Source organism: Asterias amurensis, chromosome 3, assembly GCF_032118995.1.
Source record: "Asterias amurensis chromosome 3, ASM3211899v1".
Taxonomy (NCBI): Eukaryota; Metazoa; Echinodermata; class Asteroidea; order Forcipulatida; family Asteriidae; genus Asterias; species Asterias amurensis.
This window is the reverse complement of record NC_092650.1, coordinates 9,861,228-9,885,658: the sequence shown is the minus strand read 5'-3', so window position 1 is coordinate 9,885,658 and position 24,431 is coordinate 9,861,228. Positions and strand designations below refer to the sequence as shown.

The 24,431-nt window shown below is 42.4% G+C and overlaps 1 protein-coding gene across 3 annotated transcripts in view; it reads right to left on the bottom strand.

Annotated features, from left to right (window-relative positions):
* LOC139934334 (chloride channel protein C-like) overlaps positions 1-24,431 on the bottom strand; it is a 191,558-nt gene that overhangs the window by 116,518 nt on the left and 50,609 nt on the right. For all 3 annotated transcript variants that reach the window (XM_071928511.1, XM_071928512.1, XM_071928513.1), the window contains 2 exons: positions 12,763-12,892; positions 5,600-5,680 (listed from right to left, as the gene is read on the bottom strand). In XM_071928511.1, the coding sequence (XP_071784612.1) occupies positions 5,600-5,680; positions 12,763-12,892 (211 nt within the window). The remainder of the gene's footprint in view (positions 1-5,599; positions 5,681-12,762; positions 12,893-24,431) is intronic.

The window sequence follows — 24,431 nt, the reverse complement described above, 5'->3', positions numbered from 1 at the left end:
AAATACATGATAACAGTTCAATAATTATTTTAAAATTAATAACTGTCTAGAATTCTGCCCATTTTGTGGGCGGAGTCATATTTTTAAGAAAGAAGGGGGGTAAAAATGTAATGTTAATTTTGACTAAATTTACTTTTCTCTGCTCTTTCTTTTAGACTAAAATACATGATGACAGTTCAATAACTATTTAAAAATTAATAACTGTCTTGATTTCTGCCCCTTTAGTGGGCGGAGTCATATTTGTAAGAAAGTGGGGGGGGGGCAGAAAAAATGTAATAAGTTAATTTTGACTAAATTATTTGCTTTTCTCTGCTCATTCATAGCTTTTATACTAAAATACATAATAACAGTAAAATAGTTATTTAAAAATTAATTACTGTCTTCCCCCCCCCTTGTGTGGGGGAGTCACATTTTTTGAAAGTGGGGATAAAGTAAAACCATTTCTAGCCCCTTGGTTGTTGTACTGTACATGCAAAACCGTGTAAATACATGTATAGACATTTATTTACAATATTTCTACAATTTAAGTTGCAGTAACAGTGTTTACATTTTACTCACAGCACTTCTTTGCTCCCTCTTGAGAGTAAACGATTGGGTGCTAAACAAATTAAACCAGCAGTGATGCCTTAATATTGAATATTCTTACACAGTTTTTGCCTCTCCAAATTCCCACAAGAGCTCATTGGAACTGATGATGTGGCCCGACTCTACCCATCAGCCCCCAAAATGTTATACAGATACCTCAACCAGCAACACCCAAGCATCAAGTTCACCGTGTTCACCATGGGACAAGGGCAGTCTGGCAATAGCTGTCTATGCCTGATCCTCACCACAAAGAAACAAGACAACACCCTCCACCACAGTTTCCAATGAAAAATAACCAACATTGACCGTTGTACACCAGTTCTTCTTTCATTACCCTAGCATCTAAACACACCATCTTGCTCATGGTTCCTACAACTTGTGTCTATGGTGTTCAATATATAGGACAGGATAGCCTTTGTCGGAGTTGTGAGTTGGTCTGTTGGAGTTGTGGGTTTGCCAGTCTGAGTAATTCAATGCCGCCGTTCTGCTTTCCTTTGTCATGTCGCTCGCGTGGCTGACAACACCCCAGCTAAAAAGGCTCTTCGCATCGCCAGTAACTCCAGGGGAGGCCTAGCACCAGCTCCTGGCTGGAAAATATCTAGAGGCTGTCCAAGATCATCTTGAGGTAAACAACTGCCTGGCCTAGTGAAATCGACCACAAAGCTCTATAGGACGTCGACACAGGAGATCGTAGTGCGACTGACCCTTGCTGTCTCTGCAGTTCATTAATTGAGTCAGAGTGAAGAGAATTGGCTAGTTGGAGTGACGAGTTAGTGCGGAACCGGTTCAGGAGGTACACTTTACCATTGGGAAGGTCTATCCCCGGGAACTGGATGGTGCGATTCTTTTTCATCAGGAACTTGTGCCGTCTGGACCTTGCCACTGCGTGCGCCGCTCTTCTGCTTTAGCTTTAGAGAACCATCACTGATATGGCACACTCTCTTTGGATCATCTGAATAGGGAAATTTGCCTTACTCAGGACTGGTAGCCAGTCAGTCTTTGTGCAGCTAACAGCATCAGCGATGGTCCTCATGGTGCTGTTCAGTTGAATATCGAGTAGGCTTGAGAGGTTCTCTAAACTTGATCACAATACTCAGCCCCCAGCTAGCGCCGATGAGCAAAGTGTTCCGGCATTTGCTACCAAGAATTTACCAGTGAGATTGTGGATCGTATTGTTTCTGGCCCCAATTTTGACAGTCACTTTCTGCAGAGGAGTTTTAAAGACAGTTGTAGGGTCACCGCAATCGTATGGACAGCTACAGTTTCAACCAGATTAACACCACCAAGCCACCCCAAACTTAACTATATGTTCCCATACCCAAGGTCAACCACATACCACTACTCACTCTTCCGTGTATGTTCCATCAAGCAGGCATAAGGCCAATATACCTTCCGCTCACAAGAAACTTCATCATAAAACGAGGGATTCTTTTACCGACCCCCGAATTGACTATAGTGCTGCAGAAGTCATCACTCTCATTCAGCCTTTTATCTCTGTAATCGAGAAGCCAAATAACAACTGAAAGAATCCTGGTCTGGGGCTCTTCTTGAAAACTGTGACCAGACAGTGTATCTAGGTGTCACCCTAGACCGCTGCCTCTCCTTTAAGACCCATGTTGCGAAGACCAAAGCCAAAGTCTGTGCAAGAAACAACATTGTCAACAAACTTACTGGAACAAGATGGAGCGCCAGTCCAGACACTCTTCGATCAACAGCCTTAGCCCTTTGTTATTCATCTGCAGAGTATGCGTGCCCAGTCTGGGAAAGATCTACCCACGCTAAGAAAATTGATCTAGCCATCAATGCTACATGCCGACTCATCACTGGATGCCTCAGACCAACACCAACTGATAGTCTGTACAAACTTTCTGGTATAGCCATACCACGAGCGAAACCCTCAATTCAGCCACACACCTGCTAAGAATAGACTCGGTCCAGGAAAAGCTTCCTCAACAAAGTCAAACCAAGTGCAGAAGCCGGGGCTCTTCGAACTGCCATGTGACATGAGAGACTTGGTAAACTTCCACCTAGAACATCCATGGACATAAGTGCTTCGAAAGAACTCCCCCCTGATGCTGACTCAGGTTGGGCTGAATAGAAGTGCCTCAACAGACTAAGAACATCAACTGGCCGGTGCAACGTGTCTCTCAAGAAGTGGGGATATCAAGACTCTGAAGACGTTACCTACATATGTAAGACAGAGCCACAAACTACGGAGCAGGAATACAGAACTGAGGACCTTGCAGAGTACAACGCTCTTGCTAGGAACTGTGTCCAGTTCTGGCTGAAACACAATATATAGTGTGTGTGGACACGATAAGAAGAAGTTACCAGCACAACACCCTTCTTCAGAACATTAGCCTCCAGCTAAGTGACATTTGGCTCCTACTCTTCCTGACCAATGGATATCGACCCTCTATCCACAGCACATTTCCTAAACCCCCATTAACTTGGGTCGTACTGGTAGATTTCAATGGCCTCTCTAATGGCCTTATCAAATACCAACTCACCACTTTTCCTTTTCCCTGTACATGTTACCTATTTCAGTATTCCGACAAGTATGCTACAGCTTAGTGATCATTACACGTGTGTAATTTAGCGAACCCTCGTTTACTACTCTGGCCCCGCCCAGAAAAGAGGGGGAAATAAAGAAACTATTTAAACTAATGGAAAAAATGTATTCTTGTATAGTATTTCTATTCAAATAACATAAATCAGCTGAAAAAAAAACAATTAAAAAACAGTAATAGTTCACTGAAGGTAACACTTTGTTTTAAAAACGCCTACTTTTAGAAATATTGAAACTCCGCCCACAAAAGGGCATTTTTTCCACTAATTTTATGTTCTCACTTACAATTATGATTTTCAAGTTTATATTTCTGGTCAAAAGAACAAAAAGAAAATTTCTAAGTATGATTTTGCCCAATATTTATATCAAAGACCCCCCTTTTTATGCAAATGAGGCTCCGCCCCTAAATAGGCGAGACCCAAGGTGGGTCTCGGTCTTAAATTGTTAATTAGCCCAATACCAACCATCATAGCAAATTTCATGCTTTTACCACAAAGTGCACAATTGTTCACCTTAGCAGCTGCACTATTGGTGAAGTTGGCCATCCACCAACCAAAGTGGGGGATCAGCCAATGTGTTGCCATGGTCAGAGGACAGTGCCTACAAGAGCACGGCCACTCTACAGGAGTCTTTGACCGACTTGCTTTCTTTCAATGCATACTATTTTGTTCAAGTTTAGTGTGTGGCTCGAAACCAATTTGGCAGGTAACGGTTTTTGACCCTGCATATATACGTATGTTTGGAACGTAAATATTTTTGTATGAACCTATAAAATTCATCTTCAAAGAAACTTGATTCCTTTGAGATGGCGCTGGAGTTCGCAAATTTCTTTATTGTAATGCCATCAAATAAATCTTCCGATTCCGTCAAAATAAACACAAAAATAAATGACTTCTGTCATTTGAGGGTTACACCGCTTTCTTTATGAAATAATTGCCGCGGCAAGGCCCATAGGCGTTTGAAAAGTTCTTACGCTGCCTAGCAACAGTGTTGCCATGGTCAGAGGACGGTGCATATACAAGAGCACGGCCACTCTACAAAGTCTTTGACCGACTGACTTTCTTTCAATGTATACTATTTTGTTCAAGTATATGTGCAGCTCGAAAACAATTTGACAGCTAAGTTTTTACCCTGCCTTAACTGAAATACAATTTTATTTACCTAAATGATTCTGTTTGCTGCTAACATTTTGCTGTGACGCATGTGGTTGTATTGTTACAAATACCTTTGTGTTGTACATGTAGCCTAACTGATCAATCTAACATAATTTTGAAAGAATATTGCAGGCTTGAACAAATTTGATGCTGGTCTATTTTTCCTCTTGGCAGTTTCTACTTTTTAGACCCAAAACTTATTTTCATATAGCATAAATAATTATTTAAAAAATAATCTGACATATCTGTGTGTTTTTTATTCAACCTACATGTATGTGAATGCCTCGTGCCTAAAGCTAAATTTGTGATGTTTCTTTTGCTAGCTCCTCTGTATCCGTAAGCTCTAACAAGGATAATTCAAACATTACTCAGAAGAAAAAAAATATATTAATAAACCAGGAAACCTTCAATGAAACTCGTTAGAAAATTAAATTAATTATTAATTAAAATTTCATCTTTAATCAGGGCCATTGTGGGACTGCCACCACCCGAAGCCACCAGTGGCTGTGGATTCTAGGTGGTAGACTGGGCTGGCAACGTGACACCGTCGACACAGCCAACCGAGGATTCAGACTGTCCCGAGGAGGTGTATTTGCCTCCCAAAACGCTTAATAATATACACAAACTGATATCTTTTAATAATATCTTTGTTAAATCTCTCAACACAATTTTGGGAGACGCTCTAGGATAAATTGAATAGCTTATATAAACACCTCTTACCCGACCTGCCGCTACAATAAAGATAGCCTGGTACGCAACGGGGCATAATGGGGCGGCCAATAGAGGGCCCTCTTTTATTCTTTAGTGATAGTACCTGCCGGAATAGGGAAATATGCAAAAATAGTATTGTTCTCTACAGGTAAGTATGAGTGAAGTAGACACATTTATTTATTTATTTTGTTTTTAAATTTATTTGTTTATTTATTTATTTGTGAAGAATAACGCGGGGTCTTTTGCTCTGCCAGTGGGCTGGTGTTGTTGTGGCCTGGGAGATCAGCAGAGCACTGTGTTGAGAGGCCAGCTTGGGATTCTGTAGACAATGTTTAGGATCAGATTTGTTGATGGATTGAGGTTGGAGGGGGTTAAGTGGCTTAGCAGTGTCGTTGACAGGTCTCCACTGTTGGTTTAATCTGGCAGGAACAGTATCAAGTCCTGCTGTTAGAAAACTTGTCTTTAGTCAGTCAGTTTCCTTTGTGATTTATAACTTGATATTTAAAATAAATCAATATTAGTACAAATGTACAGTATATGGATTTATCTCTAGCATAAATTTAAATTATTTGAATCTTACCACAACTATAGCACTTCCAAAGAAGACTAATGAAAGACTGATGCTCACTGCCCATAGCCATGCAACTGCTTTACCGGAATGCTGCAAAAAAAAATAAGGTTAGTTGGTTTATGGTTTCATGCTTTACTTGAAAACAATCAAAAATTTGGGGCTTAGGCTTAAATTTTTAAAGACACTCAAATCACACAAAATAAAAATTAATCAAACATTCTTTTCATAAAAACACAAATGTTTTGGCTGACTGGAACATTCTTTAAAAAGTTCACCCCTCTAAAGGCCCTGCCACACCTTTGGACGTTTTAGTAAGCGTATGCTGACAAATTTCTCCAAAACGCTGGCATACGATTAGCCCTGCCGTTGATTTCACAAAGAGTTAGGACTCGTCTTATCTCGAGTTAGGACGAGTAACTCGTCCTAATTTAGGATTAATCTTAAGGTCTGCATGCTACAGTGCAGGGTTGGGACTTGTCCTAAGTCCTAAGATTAGTCCTAAGTTAGGAAGAGTTTTGTGAAATCGACGGCTGGCGGCCTTACACTTTCGTAATACTACAGTGACGTCCTGGATATCAGGGTCCATTTCTGGGGCGGAAAATTTTCAAAGCTTCATAACTCAAATCTTACCTGCAAGAAAGCACTAATTTCAACAGATTCACACTCCATGGCAGCATATATTTTTCTGCGGTGGGTTTTGATCGTCATATATTCTTCAAAAATCCATCATTTTCATGAAATAATGCAGCTCCCAACGTTAAGGAATTCTCATTTTTGTTCCTACTCTCACAGTCTGCCGTGTGTACGCAAGACGCACGACGCCCAAATATTGCGTTGCGTTTGCGTGTTAACGCTGTGCAGTCAAGATAATGGTGACCAAGAATTCATGCGTCTTGCATCATGCGTCTTGCACGCAAATGTATATGCGTACGCACGGCAACAGACAACACTGTGAAAAAAAACGATAAAAACCAAACATTTTTAACAATGGGAGCTGCATTATTTCACAAAAATGATGGATTTGTGAGGAATATATCAGGACCAAAACCCACCGCAGAAAAATGTATGCCGCCATGGAATGTGAATCTGTTGAAATTAGTGGCTTGTTGCAAGTAAGATTTGAGTTATGAAGCTTTGAAAATTTTCCGTCCCAGAAACAGGCCTTAATAGTTAAGACTCTGTATCTGTGTACAGAGGAAGAGTCCTATATAGGGCTAGCATATGATGAACTATCGCTTGATTTTTCAATTTTGAGCGTATACAAAGCGTATGCATATACAACAAGTTGGACGTATACATATAACGTTTCCATACCATTTAGCCAACGGATACTTAGTGTGTTGCCGGCATTCACAACTTATGCCCAACGATAGTCTAACTTATGCACAGCACGCGAAGCATATCGCCGACGATCACGTGTTGTACCCTTTTTAAAGGCTGCAGCTCGACGATTCAAATTAACCCCCCCCCCCCCCACAGAAGTGTGGATGGGGTCTACGAACGGATACTTACCGGTAGAGTTGAATTACTAATTTGCATATTCCCTATGCCGCCAGGCAATATTGCTAAGACTTTACACACAAAAGCGCCCTCCACCGTCGACCAACAATGCCCCACGACATGCTTGCTTTGAAGTCGTCCTCTTTTCTATGAGCCCTACAAAATGTAAGAACCGAGTATGTAGGGAAGGAGGGAGGGATACTCTACCGGTAAGTATTCGTTCGTCGACCCCATCCACACTTCCGTGGGGGGAGTCTACTTCACTATACTTACCAGTAGAGTCAAATTACTAATTCGCAAAGACTTGCACTGAGGAAAGGCGGTGGGTATACGCGGTGCTACTGCATGTCTTTCAGGGGGCGTAGGACCCAGGCGCGTTCCAAATTCCAGAGAACGCCTCGCAAACCATAGGCCTGATTTTGGTCCATGCCCAAACGTTTGGAGGTTTCGTCTCCATGGGTGAACAAAGCGCAAGTATTGTTAGACTCTATTTTATGGGAAAATCACTTATAAGCTTGATCCGTGACGAGGTGGAGCTTGTTCTGGCTTCACAGCTCGGCTGGCCGCCTGCAACACAACTCGACCTTCTCTTCCATTCACCTGCAGAACGTCATTCAGGTAGCAGTCGGAGAACATGGAAGGGTTCTTCCAGGAAGCCCGCCCTTGTATATCCTATATGGGGACACCTTTAAAGAAAGTCCATGAGGAATACACCCCCGCATCTTGTGGGCATGAACCGGACCATCGGCCGCTGGCCACGCCGCCCGACACCAAACGAATAGCCATGACTATCAAACAAGCGATCGTATAATGGTGGAACCGTGGACACAAACAGTTGTTCGTGGCCGGTTCTGATTGACTTTGTGCCGGCGACGTACAACCTAATGCCCATACAGGGCACCAAAGTCTGTCGACCACTACCGACGAAAAAGGCTCTAAGGTTGGGAACAAATATGTCTGGGAGTTCTAAAGAAAAAGAATCGGACTGAGTCTTAACCAAGACCCCGCAGTAGGTATTAGGCGGACTCCTCGGGTTCCCCCGGATGTGTCCAGCCAACACTGTAAGGTAGTGGAGTTTGCTACGTCTGCAAGTGTAGCAACTGCCCAAAAAAAGCCACCTTGATGGACAAGTGCAACAATGTGGCCCCACGATAGCGGTTCGAAGGGGGGTTTGGTTAGGACTGACAATACGCTAGTTAAAGAGGTCCAAGGATAGCACCACCTTGCACACAGGGGGACGGGTAACAAACATCCCCCTAGTCAGCTGCCGAATTGCCTAGTTATCGGAAAACTGTCACACCATCGGCAAAACCCCTTGTAACCGCTGCGATGGCAACCGGTAATTATTCACCGCGGGCCGTCGCCAGCCAGCTTTCGGAAAAAGGGCCAGAGGAAATCCCTGATTTTCTCTACAGATGTATTGGCGGGATGTATAGCTCGCCATCTACACCATTTAAAGAAATGGCGTAGTCAGCAATTGTATACTCTCCGAGCGGGAGGCCCTCCGGGATTGGGCGGCGACCTCCACAGCCCGTCTCGAGAGTCCAGCTGCTCTGAGGGATCCTCAGACAGCGCCCAGCAAGTCAGGTGCAGGGCCCCCAGAGCCGGATGCATCACTTTGGTATATAAGGTCAGGTCGCTTCGGGAGGACCATCGGCCTGTGCAGCCAAAGGAACCAGGGCTATGGTGGCCAGATTGGGGCAATCGAGAGAACCTTGCAGTGATCCTGCTCGGTCTCGGTCAACACTTGCCGAATGAGGGAGATGGCGTAGGCGTTTGCCGGCAGCCCATCCCAGTGCATGGCCAGAGCGTCGATCTGCCAAGCCTCGGGGTCGGGACCCCTGGCACAGTAGATCGGCAGCTGATTGTTCGCAAGAGAGGCAAACAAGTCCACGTGAGGCGGGTCGATCAGCAGAAAGAGCGACTGGGCCACCCGGGTGAAAGGACCACTCTGTTGGAATAATCCGACCCTGGGAGAGGGCGTCGGCTCTACCGTTCTCCTTCCATTACAAACAATTACTCGGATCGAATGTATAAAAAACAAATCCTTGCCAAGGAGTGAAAGGGCAAGGAGGCGTTTACGGGCTCCCTCCGTCGGGAGGAAGAGGGCGTCCAAAATATTGTTGCGTCGGGTCAGGAATGACATCATGGAGACACGAGTGAACTGACCTAGGAGGAAGCGAATGCCATCGTCCATACAATTAAAACCTGCCATGAGCATGTGGGATGGTTGAGTCCTCCTCGCAGCCACTGACTAAATATTTGATCAACAGGAGCAGGAACGAAGATGCCCGCATCCCTTGCGCATAGAGTCCTCTATTTTGGTTTTGACCTTGTCCGTAAAAACTCCCTTGGGGGCTGAGGCTGCCCCATCGGCCACTAATTTGTCTATGACGGAATCAGAGATCGATGGGACTGAGAAAAATTTCTCAAAGTCTGCCTGTGGAAAATGGTAATACGCAGTTTCACGCGATTTTACTGGCTTCCATTTACTGGCCTCGGCGATAGCCATAATGTCATCAGTCCAGGGGCATGGCCGGAAAAGTCTCTGGCTTCGGCTCGACTGGGCCGTTCGTCTTTTAAAAGACTGGCGGGCAGGGACTGCCTCAGTGTCCCCCTCAGTTGGAAGGTTCAGGACCCTTATCATGTCCCTTTGGACCAGCCTAAGTTGGGTCTCAAAATTGTAGAGCCTATGCATGTCAACTGTTTCCTCTGACCCCAATGAGTCATCTGAGGACTCCTCCTTTTCCAGAGGGTCAGCATGAGTCGCCAGGCTCGCCGCCCGTGAATGATCATGTGCAGTCACGCCCGCCTTGCCATGCGAGCTGCCACTTGCAAACTCGTGGGCGCCCACGCGCGGGCGGTCTATTAAAGCCTCATGGAACCCAACGGGTGGGTGTGAGTCTGTGTGCTGCTGCACGTCCGATCGACACTGTATGCCCGTGACGCCACGTGAGCCGAGTGGAATATGCTCCGCTACGCGTAGCGGATTTCCACATTAGGCATCCCCCGAGTTTGATTCAGCGAGTCCTCCTGACGGGTGGACGCTAATACTCGGTGATGAAGCGAAGGGACCTGAGAAACCGTCTACGGTAGGCCGAGTTGGTTTCCGCGTAGCCATCCCTGGACTGCGCCGGGGTTGCGGGCTCGCCCGAGCCCGCTTCCCGCAATTTCCTTTTATGGAACCAGCTTTGGACTTCTTACCCCTAGTCGATTTTGCCTTGGCTCTCGCCCCACTGGTCGACGTCGGACTGAAGGACTTGCTTGAGCCCCCCGCTTGGCCAGTGGGGTTCCCGACACTACCCAGTGCCGGGCGGGCAGCATACCGTGGAGAGGACACTACCGTGCTCCCCGACATGTCCCGTGGGTCTGAGTCAGTGTTGGCAATACCACCAACTCGGCCCCCGCTAGAGAGGGCAACACGTTTCTCCATATCTCAATCAAAAAACTCTTCCAAACAACAAAAAACAGGCTCTAGGGAACTTTAAAAAACGGATGTAATCCAGTAAAACAAAAACTCTACTTCTTATCAGGAAAAATATTGTAAAACCTTGAAACTTAACACTTTATAATCAGAGCAGAAAAAAACACGTCTACTCACGTCGGTGCTAAGAGAAAAGAGGAAGATAACATGGCGGCCAGACCGCGGGGCAGTAGTGGACGAGAGAGGGCGCTATTATGTGTATATGTAAAACTCTTAGCAAATCAAACCTGTCAGTTAGGGAAAATGCGATATACCGTAATTTTCGGATTATAAACCGCGGTTTATATGTTGATTTTTACATTTTTTTGAACTCCTGCGGTTTATTCTCCGGGCGGCTTGTAAGCTGACGTATAAATATTTAAGAGAAAAAACGGCATTTTTAAAAAGAAAGATCGTTTGTAAAATATTCTAAATAATGTTTTTTTTTTTCTTAAACGAGAACAAAAACCTGCCTGTGTGGTGACAAAAACCTGTTGAAAATCCCACCACAATTTATTTTCAGGCGGCGCAAATGCAAGGGCGTAGCGCAACCCGTCGGCGAACATCGCTCAATACGGTGCCCCCAACAGCTGGTGTGCAATCTCGAGATTGAGCAGCGCAATTAACAGATTGCTAGCTTTACAAACTCGCATGTGTACATGTGCTTAATGTGCACGCTGCAGGATACATTACTACACACACGCTACATCCGTCCCGTCCGCCCGTCCGTCGTTGCAAATACCGTTGTGGATCCTCGTTGTGGGACTACAATAAAAGGGAGGGAGAAACACCGGCCAACCACTTTTCTTTAATTCCCTTATTGAAAGACCCATTTCAACCTTATTTCCCGTCTACTCCGATGTTTAATCAAAGTGAATCCCTGTCCTTGTGCTTACGCATGAAGGTAGAGCATTTTGTTTCATTACTACCGCTATACAATAAAAGTGAGGGAAAAACTTTAGCCGTCCCCATTATTATTTCTTTTATATTTTAAAAAGAAATTTTGTTAGGAGCTGTTTACATGTTTAAAAAATGTTCCTATATACATTGTAAACAGAAACAACAGTCATAGACAATACTCTCGTTTGTGACGTGGTAGCCCTGAAAAGGACTGTTTAGTTTTGGTTTTGTCTATTTTCTATTTATACAAAACGGAAGGCAAAGGATTCCTTGGATATAAATCTCTGCACTGTTCTTTATCACTGCTTCTGCAGACGAATCCTATGTTGAAACGATGGTCCACGCACTGTCTGAAGTTAATTTTTATTGCAACACGAACTCACTTACCTACAAATAAAGTAGGATTTAACTCCCACATTGCGGCAACTATACAAGACTGACTGATGTGCCGCCCGCCTGTCACTGCACATCGCCACAAAGAGGACCGCAAACAAGCATGGCCCCTTTGTGTGCACGGCCCCTTTGTGTGTACGCATGCGGTGATTGGCCGTTGATAGTTCCATTCATAAAATCTTGGCTAGACTTCAGACTTCTAAATATTTTTTGGTATATTTTTGGGAAGTGCGGTTTATACGCCGCGCAGTTTATAATCCGAAAATTACGGTAGTGGCTCTACGGGTAAGTGAGTGAAATAGACTACCCATTTTATACATAGAAACCTTGGAATTTGTTGGATTTTTTTTGTACACTATGCATATATGTAATGAGGTCTTGAAGGTCATGAAGTTCATGAATGTTCATCACTGTTCACCTTTATTTTATTTTTTAAAGTGATGATGAACCTCGTTCACGATCAATCATGAACGTTCATCAAAACATTCTTATTATACCTCGGCAACAAACTGTGAAATTTGATTGGTCGAGAACCAATCATGTGACACGAACAAAAACGCATGTTACATGTCTCGACAGGCTGGGTAACATGAAAAGTGATGTATACCGGTGTACATCACCTTGATCGTTCCCAATGTTGGTTGATTTCCAGCGCTGTGTACGAAACACCCGCGGGTTCGAGGGAACAGTAAGGATTGTTTTTTGTTTGTCTGCTTATAAAACAATGAATACTCCGTCGTAATAATGTTTGAAGATAACGACAGAACTTCGAGAAGAGGTGCTGTAGCACAAAAAAACTTCATTACCTGAACTCTTACTTTGTACATTATGCAAAGCTTCAAATCATTGGATATGGGGCATGATCTACTTGCTGTGTTGATTATGTTTGTACAGACTAGAACACTGTTTAGCTTACCGTAAGATACTCCTGAGTGTAATCCCATTTAAAGCTTGAAACAAGACTGATCATCTGGTGGAGTAGAAATCCGATAAATCCAGTACTGAAGCCAATAAGACCCATCATTATCCATCGATCCCAGTCCAATCTGACCATGAACAAAAATATATAAGTTAGTTTGAAAGAAAAACATAAAATGCTTCCAGACGCTAGATACCTTTGGTAATTGTCAAAGACCAGTCTTCGCACTTGGTGTATCTCAACATATGCATAAAATAACAAACCTGTGAAAGTTTGAGCTCAATTGGTCGTCTTAGTTGCGAGCGAATAATGAAAGTTGTGTGATTTCAGATAGACCTCAAACTCTAATTCTGATGTCTCGAAATCAAATCAAATATGGAAATTGCATCTTTCTTGAAAATTGCGTTACTTCAGAGGGAGCTGTATCTCACAATGTTTTATACTATCAATAGCTCTCCATTACTCGTTACAAAGTAAAGTTTTATGCTTATACTTATTTTAAAGCCATTGGACACTTTCGGAAAAGAAAAAAGAAAAAGAAAAAGTTCACAGATTTACAAATAACTTACAGGGTTTACAGAAGGTAATGGTGAAAGACTTCTGTTGAAATATTATTCCATGAAATGCTTTATTTTTTTAGAAAACATTAAAACAATATCAATTCTCGATATCGAGAATTATGGATTTATTTTAAACACATGTCATGAAATGGTGAAACGTGCGGAAACAAGGGTGGGTTTTCCTGTTATTTTCTCCCGACTCCGATGACCGCGTGAGCCTAAATTTTCACAGGTTTGTTATTTTACACGAAGTGTGGGCCTTTGGACAATACTGTTTACCGAAAGTGTCCAATGGCTTTATGTAATTACCAATAGTATCCAGTGAATTTAAAAGCACCGGATTTAAGCTCTGGTGTTTGATCAGCAGAGTGAGGGTTCGAGAGTTGTGACACTTGCTACGTAAAGTAAAGTTGAGGAGGTAGTGCTATTTTGCTTTACCAGCAAGGCTTCTGATTGATGACACCAAAGCCTACATCCCTATGGACTGTAAAGAAGGTACCCCCCCCCCTTCCAGCCCCAGGAGTAAGTGGCAATCGACCCCTGGAAGAAAAACAAATAATTGTAGCCTACACCTTGACGTGGCCTTTAGGCCTTATGTGTTTGGCGAATATAAAACATAACTAGAACAGCGAGGCTGCCATGGCGAGCTGCTGATCGCCAGATAGAACCAATAACTGACAGAAAAACCAATCATTTGATTAACTGATGGTCAAAGGGGTGGGGACATTGACAAGTATGAAGTAATGACCATTTAAGGTTCTCATTGCTTTAGCTCATTTAACTGGAGCTAGTGATCTTTGAGTTTTATCTTTTCATATTATATACATGTAAGCAGCAATATTTGATTAAAGCTTTTAATCGATACATCATTGCCGGGGCGTTTGACCTTCGATTGGATGCCGTTTTAAGGTATGTAGATCTTACTTATTTATCGTAGGATTATTTCAGGATAAGGCAGGTTCGGTCTGTGGGTTTGCATTACTCCTTGTTAAGCTCTTTAGTGTAGGTTTAGATCGTTTGTTGGAAATTCCCCCACAGTTCTGCCTAGTCGTATGCATTCACAGCATGAAGCCTGCGCCATGTTTTTAGGGTTGCTCTGATATTCAATTCAATTCAATTCAATTCAATCAATTCATTAAGGTTTATTAAAAATATCACAAAATACATAACAGAAGTTAAAAAGACTTAAATTGGCGTGTTTACATGTACATTCATTATTGTTAACAATTACAAAAAACAAAAAAACTCTGACTTAAAAGAAGAGAAGAAAAGCTCCAGGCATGAATGCACAAAAAAAAGATAAAAATTTGATTAAATTTGATAAAAATTTGATAAAACTCATAATTCATTATTATTAAAAATTACAAAAGACAACAAACTCTGAATTAACAAGGAGAAGAAACTGTAGGCATGAATGCACAAATTTAAAAAAATTGATCAAATTTGATAAAAATTTGATAAAACTTAACCCAACTGTTAGAGATACTAACAGAGATATTGCGTAGTAACTGCCCCTCTTTAGTTCTCATAATTGCTGGTGGTTTAAATAACTAGGAGTTTAGGATTTATCTGCGATAGGTTCAGGTGTTTACTAATGTCCATCTTAGTTGATTCATTTTGGTGTATTTTTATATAAGTGGCGATCGTTACAACGTAGTACTTTTTGTTCAAGTTAGTATAGCGGTGCTACGGTCATTCTGTGACGCGTACTGATATCTGTCTGTGTAGGTTGGTGAGTCGCCGCCCAGAGTTAGTCTCGCTGCAGTCGTTTCTAGGTTTTAGCTAGGCCAGTGTAGTTAGGCTGTGTTTTTGCCTTTTTGAGTGATTTCTTGCTAGGCATTAGTGTAGTCAGAGTTTTCTAGGGTTTTGCACAAGTTCAGAGAAGAGCTAGATTAAGGAGATTTGTCTCAGTTTTGCATAATTATAGTGTGTACCTGTACTTATACAAGGTTTTTTTACTTTTTCTTCTTGTTTCAGGAATCACACACAGTTGTTGAATAATACACATAATTGATATATAGGAGCTGAAGAGAATCAAATCAGTTGAACAATTTAAAGCAGCTTTCTTCGTCAATTTTATTGCAACAACGTGGTTAAACTTTATGAACTTGTCACACACATAATGAAGTGCGAGCTACCTGATCCAGCAACAACAGGACCAATACACATAAAATGACGTGCGAGCTACCATATTTTCCTGCGGATAAGACGCTCGGCGGACAAGGCGCAGGACGCTAAAATGACCCCCAAAAAAATTCAAACGTCCGCAGACAAGGCGCACCGCCGCACATAGTCTTGGTGCAAGACGTTTCTCGTTTCCCTTTCAGGCACACCGCGGCCAATTCACTGACAGCGCCCGCACACAGACTCACCTCCACTCACCGCCCCGGAGAAACGTCTTGGTCCATTTGCAGATCGCTCAGGAAATTCCGAGCACATTCAAACCATGCCATGCTGCGCTGGGCCTGCATAACTCTGATGTAGCAGTATCAGCATAATTTCCCACAGTCTGGTATCTGTACGTCTTCGGTGCAACGCAACCAGAAACAGACAGGCTTCCTCGTATGTTGGTTGGTGTGTAGGGCTTGTATATTTACGTTCGACTTTTTAATTTTTGTAAACATGACTGCTGCTGAACGATGTGTGAATTTTAGTTTGCCCTAAAATACTTTTTGGGGGAAGATTTTGAGAATTTTTGTAAGTGCAATTAATTGAGGGGAATGGAATCTAAAATGTTATGAACGAGGAAGTTTAGCAACAGAGCTAACAAAAATAGATCGATGTACACGAACATGGGATTTTCTGGCATCTTTAGTCTTAGTCCAAAGGGTAACTTTGTAGGTAAAAATAATTATATGGTCGCAGTGCCTGAAAGTAATTTTTTATGCAGAAAAAACTAACACAATGTAAATACGAAACTTCCGTATCATACTCACACAGCTTGGTCAAAATCAACCGGTGGTCGACCACCATTAAATATCTAAGCCTATGAGTAATTTGACACGTCTTCGCGAAGATAAGAAGCCCAGCCACAACACCACGTTGTCATTCGGTTGTGTACTGTGTGCATGTGTACAAGAAGGTACATGTACATGTCAGACATCCTTTGCCTACGCACTTGGCCACAATTAGATGTGACATTGTTCACAAGGTATTCATGGAGGACAATTCTGGCGAACGATTGTGACCTCTTCTCCCCAAACTGTGCTTTATAGTTAAGTGCCGATAGCCATGCAGGATATCTTTCTTTATTTTCGAAATATTGTGCAAATATACCCACACAAGTTACAAGTTCTCTCATCTGCAAATAAAACACTCGACTCCTTGAGTCTTGCCGATGCGGTCAGCAATATTGTTAAAGTATTTTTTCATTGACTAACAATTTCTTCCCTCCAACAATCGATCGCAACCGCTGACCTCTACTCTAATTAGTAATAACATACAGATCAGTGATTTACATGCGCAACAAAACGCACATGGTGTGAATTTCCCCGGGTTCCCGCCGCATGATGCAGCGAGGCTTTTACTCGGCTGGCCCGCTTGTCTGTTTCCAGTTGTGCGCGTGAGTAGTATTTTGTTGACCCACACGTTAAATAATGTATGTGAGGTCACATAACTCAAACATGCAAACGGACCAAGACGTTTCTCCGTGGCGGTGAGTGGACTAAGTCAGGTGAGTTGGTGCGGTTGGTGAATTGGCCGCGTTGTGCGTGAAAGGGAAAAGAGAAACGTCTTGCATCAAGACTACGCCGCACAAGGCGCATGTTTAACTGCACACAAAAGAACACCTGGCGCCACTCGGTGTTGGTACATTGACACAAAGACGTAATTTGTTGCCTTTGAGAACCTACGTATACCGACATTCATCCAATCAGCCAACGCTGTATATTGTTAAAAACATAAAGTCCGGCCAAATCAGCAAGCAGAAACCATGGTCCACGCACTGTCTGAAGTTAATTTTATTTGCAACATAAACACACATCCGACGTCCCACAACGAGGATCCTTGCTGACAGATACATTGCAACATAGAGCAAGGGAAGGACAGACGGACGTAGCGTGTGTGTAGTAATGTATCCGCCGGCCGGGATGTCGCTGCATGCAAATTAATATGCACATGTACACTGTGGATTGCGCTGCTCAATCTCGAGATTGCACAACAGATGTTGGGGATTGTGGGCACCGTATTGAGCGATGTTCGCCGATGGGTTGCGCTACGCCCTCTTTGCGCTGCCTGGAAATGCGCTAAAATTCCCACGTGACTCACTGTGCCGATCCCAAGCATGCCCAGACACGTCGAGTCTTGTCTCTATGCGTTTATTGCTGGTTCGCGAAATTTTAACCAATAGAGGGCGTCTAGCCTCACGCTATTACATTGTTCCAAAACGCCCTCTGGCGTTCAATGTTTCTTGTATTTATTGTCGCACGCACAGTAACAACGACTATAGGTGTGATATCTGCTTTTGTTTTGCGTGATTAAATTTACAGACCTCGGAACGGTTGCGTTTTTGGGCTAATTTTCTGTGTCATTTTGAGAGATTTTCGAGTCTGAACTTGGACATCGTTGATTTTACAGGCAAGTTTCATGCAAGGGCAAACATGATTTTAACAACCGTTCCTACCCGAAGTTTTGAAGCAATAAATTAATTCAATAAAATAAAATGTGTTTTCGTCCCTGTGAATTTTTTTGGCTAGTATTGTATTATTTTTTATTTGGCCTTACAAACAAATACAAATCATATCCTAGTAAGATAACGCTACGTTCCCATAATACTTTTTAAAATAACCGTCTAAAAAGAGGCAATAAATATTAATACGATTTGAACGTTTATTGTAACAATAATATAAAACTCTTGTCCTACCAAAGATGACAGTTAAGTTCCCAAAGCACTTATCAATCACAAAGGTCTAAAAAGAGGCAAATACAAAAATAAACTAGACATTGAGAGTTTGTGAACAAACTCTAGGTGTTCGGTTTCCAGTAGTAAAAGCCTGGTATAAAAAAAAATATATATATTGCACCTTGCTTTGTTCTCAAGATTTGTAATAAATGATAAAAACTGCAAAAATTGTCAAAACAACATGGCGACGTCATCATGACGTCATTTCGAGTTCAAGAAGTTAATGTCCTTGACTAACAACACACCTGAAAGTTTCACCTCAGTCAAACTTTTGGTTTGGCAGACACACAGCTTTCAAAAATGCACCTTTAAAGCAATACCATGTGACACATGATGACGTCATGAAGCTAAGACTCCACAGATATGTTGCTAATATGAAGGAGATTATGTTTACCAATTTTGAAACATTTGTCATAAACTCTTGACACAAACATCTAGTAAAAGTGTGTTTTTAGATGTTTTAAATCAGCCGCTAGAGGGCGCACTAATTTTTTGTGACGTCATCGGTATGATTTTTTTTAAACCAGACCTTTGCCAGACTTATATGTGATTGTAAACCACCAAAAGGTGTACATTTCAACCTAAAAGCCATTAAATAACGCCATTTCAAAGCGTTTTATAGTCACTTCCGGTTTAGACAGATCAAAAGGTCAAGAAAATGTCACCAACATATCCATTTTTGTGAAGTTTGTATAGCCTTTATATAATGTATAGATTGTCAAAATAGCTTATGTGGTTGAGGAAATATGAACTTATGAAATATTGACGACCGTAGAAGAGACTAACAAACAGTAAGGGACACGTATGTTTTAAACGCCTTGAACGAAGACTATTGTATGTGAAGCTTTTTCGCGCTCTATGTGTGATCACTGGAGCGTGACTCTGCTGCACCGCTAATTCAATACACGTGGTGTAGGCCTATGTGTAAAATGTGTATGCACATACCAATGGGGGATTAACGTAGTTCTTTAGACATGAACTTTGAATTTTTCAACCTCTCTTTCGAGCCAGAAGACAAGGTCAAAATGGGGTCATGTCTGTGAAGCGTTTACAGAGTTTTCAATGACAATTCCGATGATGTATTGATTGTCAGAATCCATTATGTAGATCAAGAGTTATAATTTTTTGAAATAATAAACTTTGAATTTTCATAACTCAAGAACGGATGACGTCATCATGACGTAACTTCAGCGGTTTCTTGTCCTAATAAATATCTAACTATGTGTGAAATTTCAAGTTCATATGATTTTTGGAAAGATGTTTCTGTTAGCAGACAAGGGACGTAGAGAAGAAGAAGAAGAAGTAGTAGTATCAATTTAAAAAAAATGGAAAAAAATAAAAAATAAATAAGAGGTGTTCTGGGCTGTTGGCCCGAACACCTAATTGTTACCCCATCCTTTTAAAATACGTTCAGCCTAAAGCACACTTCAGAGATCATTGTTCTCTACAATAAAAAAAAATCAAAGTTTACCACACAATAGCGGTTGGGTAAATGACATTTGTATGAAGTTATTGACTGTCAATCGTTTTCGGAACAAATACCCAGCCACACGGTTACCTTGCGTGTGACAATAAATACAAGAAACAACGAACGCTAGAGGGTGTTTTGGAACAATGTAATATCTTGAGATTAAACGCCCTCTGTTGGTAAAAATTACGCGAACCAGCAATAAACCCATGGAGACAAGACTCGACGTGTCTGGGCATGCTTGGGATCCGTACGGTCACGTGGGAATTTTAGCGCATTTTCAGGCGGCGCAAATGCGAGGGCGTAGCGCAACCCGTCGGCGAACATCGCTCAATACGGTGCCCTACATCTGTTGTGCAATCTCGAGATTGAGCAGCGCAAACAACAGATTGCAAGCTTTACGAACTCGCACAAGTACATGTGCATAATGTGCATGTATGCAGCGACCTCCTGGCCGGCGGATATATTACTACACACACGCTACGTCTGTCGTTGCAATGTTATCTGTATCAGCAGGGATCCTCATTGTGGGACGTCCGATGTCCAGGGAGGGTCTGGGTTCATGTTGCAATTAAAATTTACTTCAGACAGTGCGTGGACCATCGTTTCTGCCCGCTGATTGGGCCGGACTTTATATTACAATTGACAGCATTGGCTGATTGGATGAAGGTCGGTATACGTAGGTTCTAAAGGCAACAAAATTATGTCTTTGTGTCAATGTACCGACACCGGGTGGCGCCCGGTGTTCTTTTGTGTGCGGTTAAACATGCGCCTTGTGCGGCGGTGTGCTTTGTGCGGCAGTGCGCCTTGTCTGCTGACATTTGAATTTTTTTGGGTCATTTTAGGGTCCTGCGCCTTGTCCTCTGAGTGTCTTATCTGCAGGAAAATACGGTAATAGACACCGACGACTGGAAGATTTCACATAAGTTTTTCAGTACAATTAGTGAACACTTGGGGTCCATACTGCATTGATTGTTTTGCTTGTTTCTATAACTCACAACTATCTCGTTCTTTCTCCTCGGGGACCCCTCAGGGGTTGATGCCTTTTCACAAAACTGGGCAGGAGAAAATAGTTTGTTAGTTCCACCAGTTATTCTGATCCCTAGTGTTCTGAAGCATGTCCATTATTTCAAAGGGAAAGGAACCCTTGTTTTTCCCTGGTGTACTTCTTCAGTGATCTGGCAATTGTTATGATCATGTTACAAGCCATGGATGTCTGGTTTCCTTTACATGTACACGCTGAAGGACAAACAGCATAAGAACAAGGGCAGAACAAAAATTCATTCTTAGACTCTAACAAATTTTCAAGGGTACATTTTGCAGCTAATTTTGATTTACACCTGCGAAAATTATTCACTCAACCTATGAAAAAAAAAAACGGAAAATCATTGTCCGAATTTTGGGCCATCGGGAAACTTGTCCGGATTTTTGGCCAGTACTACAAACGTTAAAAGGCTTTTAAACTACAGCGCAGACAAAACATTCACAGAATGTAGCATTCCTTAGTGTAATTCCACAAGCACGATGCGTCCTTGTTGCTATAATCTTAAAGTGTATTGCCCTAAGAACCCAAAAAGGTCAGTAATGAGTGTTTTTTGACCAGCCTTTTAGGGTCGTGTTGTAATCTAATTCTCGTCTTTATTTTTTCAAACAAGGTTGAGTTTACCGGGCAATACCAGAAGGACATAATCCAGTTTAAAAATATGTATAAAAAAAAGACTGTTTTTATCAGTTTTTGAAGGTTGTGTGTTGAGATTTATTGTACATGTTTTGTAAATCAAAGATTGATGTTACCGAGCGGTGCTCAAAGGATCTATAGGGGTCAGGCTTGTTTTACATAAAAAGAATAACACCCAGAGCGATTAACAAGAGAAAGTTACCAGAAAAGATTTTTGTGCCTAATTTTCCTTTTATAAAAATGATGATTTTGTATTTTCTAGATAATAACATTTAAATAATAATAACATTTCTAATGTTTGAAGTACAGAGCAGCCTAATGCCGGCCCTCTTCCATGCAATACCATTTACAATAAATTTATAAAAATAAAAAAAACTGTTGTCTTAAATTGTGATTATTGGTCTTCCAATAGAATTAACAGAGGCGATCTTTCAAGATGTAAGACGTCTTTCATTTTGCTCCGCACTTCGGTTTTACTATCAAAATTGTCCATCCTCGTCTAAGTTATCGGCTTAATCCCGCTTCAGGGAGTTTTCAACTAACTGCTGAATCTACTGAACTTTTTGTTCTGCCATAATTGTCACTAAGAGGACAAAAAAACCAGCTTCAACACAGCTTCCAGAACCAGGGATGCCATGGGATCGTTAGATGCCGCAAGCAATGGTGCCTGCGGCACAGTTACCAATGGTACTGGTACTCTGCGTGTTGACGTCTCGCCGCCATGTTGAATGACATGAGATCTGACATTAACATCAAATTGGATCGAGTCATTCTCAATCAACAAAAGCTCCTGGATAGACTTTCCATTGTGGAAAACAAGCAGACGGAGATGGAAACGGCTTTGACTTTTACTACTGATGCAGTCGATCAAAGAAGAAAAAAGTTGAAGAAAAATTCTAAAGTGCGTCGTCAAGTCAAATTTAGTTATAAGGGCAGGACTATTGATGATTCCACTGAAATAGCGAACCGCTTTTCATAACTATTTTACTATAAATTGGACCATCCTTGGACAAAAAGATCCCTCCTGCCCCTCACCATTTTATGCGGTACCTTGATCAGCCCAATACAAATTCTTTCTTTCTGGATCAAACCTCTTCTTTCAAAATTTGTAAAATTGTTGGGGCTTTTAAAAATGCAGCAGCAGGTTTTAATCATCTATATTATAAAAGCGCTTAAATCGCATGGGCGCCGCCATGTTGTTTTCACGTTAAGTGGTGCCCGCACCCTGCTAAAATGATGCGTCCTGGGGTCAATTTCTGGGTACCCGTGGGTTGGGGATATGTGTTGTTTGTGACGTCACAGTCAAAGCGCAAGCGTGTATAACTTTGTGATTGAGTGCAGGCGTCCTTTGTGATGTCACAGTCACAGCGTGACCGTCCAGTAACTTCGCGCGTACATACAGTAAAGACCAATGCATGGGGGGGGGAGCTAGGCACGACGACAGGACGTAGGCTGGTGGGGGTTATTACAGCACGTTGTGTGACAGGGAGAAGGAAGGGGCACACAGTGTGGTACGTCTGTTGGAAGGGGGCGGGGAATGGCAAAAAATATAGGGAACATAGTAAAAGGGCTGGAATAATAATACGGAAAGGGGAAAAAGAAAAGGGACTAATGATAACATTGGACAGGGAAAAATAAACTGGACAGAGAAAAATACACAAAACGGACAACCACCTGACTGGCGGGACCCGTGCGGAATGGGGAAAGCTATGGGCCGGAAAAAGGTGCAAAGAACAATTCACGGGCGGGATGTAGGGAAGGAAGTACGGGTTAGATTTAGGAAGGGGACAGGAGGAAGGGGCACAAAGTGGTATGTCTGTGTAATGGGGGACGAGTGGGGGAACGGCAAAAATAAAATGACGAGGAAAAATAACAGGGCTGGGGTAGGGATTGAAAAAATGAAAAGGCACTATCATGATATGGGACATGGAACAGGAAAATATTAAACTGAATGGGGGGATCAAGCCCATGAAACGGGAAAGAACCACAAACGGGACCCGCGCGAAACTGGAAAATATGAGTTAGAGGCAAACAGTGGCAAGCAAAGAACAATGCGATTGCACGGGATCGCGGGACGGGAGGCGTGGGTAGATATGGAACGGGATAGGGAAGGGGCACACGGTGGGACAGGGAAGTGGGAAAAAATGGACGGGGCTGGTGAGGAGAAAAAAGAAAGGGGACTTGAAATCGATACAGAACAGGAATAAACTGAACGGGAACAAAATAAAAGAAACGGGATATAAACCGGACTGGGAAAGAACCACTATCGGGACCCGCTGGAAACTGGAAAACACTGGATGGGATTGACAAATAATGCAGAAACGGAAAAAAGACGGACACTGGTAATAGTGTACGATTTCACAAAGCACTAAGATTTGTCTTAACTTTAGATTGGTGGTTTGCCACAGTGATTTGTATTGTGACCCTGACCAGCCTCTTTAACCCTCCCCTGTACACAACGCAGCATTTTAAATGTAGAGCTTTCTAGCGGGGTTGCCGCGGGGTTGCCGCGCGAAGCGCGGCATCCCGCTAGTATAGACTGTGCAAGTCTCGCGCGCACCGGAGCGAGAAAACACGACAACTGAAGAACTTTATTTTTTTATGAATCAAATCTTTGCTTTAATTTATTCTTAATGCCGAATCTGAACAACAAAAATACCATATAGAGCTTGTTTAAATTAGTTTTAGCAGTTTTAAACAAATACACAATTATCGGTTAAAGTCTATGTATAGACAAAAGTAAAAGTCTGGGACAAGGATGTTTGTTTGATCTTAAATTGTTTGAAACCCCTTTTGTAAATCTTCGCCCGAATGTGAAACTACTCAAAGCTGGTTTATACGCGGACGCACGATGGTCGCAAGGGCGTTAGATAAACGCGTGACGCAGTTTAAAGAGGAAGCCAACGCCTAAACGACCAATGAAAAGGCTTTTCACCCCGCGCGACCAAAACAAGCCTCTGCGTAAGTTTCGTGATCGGAGATGGGAACAAATTCTTAATTTTTACCAAGTAACCTGACCCGAGGTCAAGTTTAAATATCGGTTTTTCTTCGTTATTATGT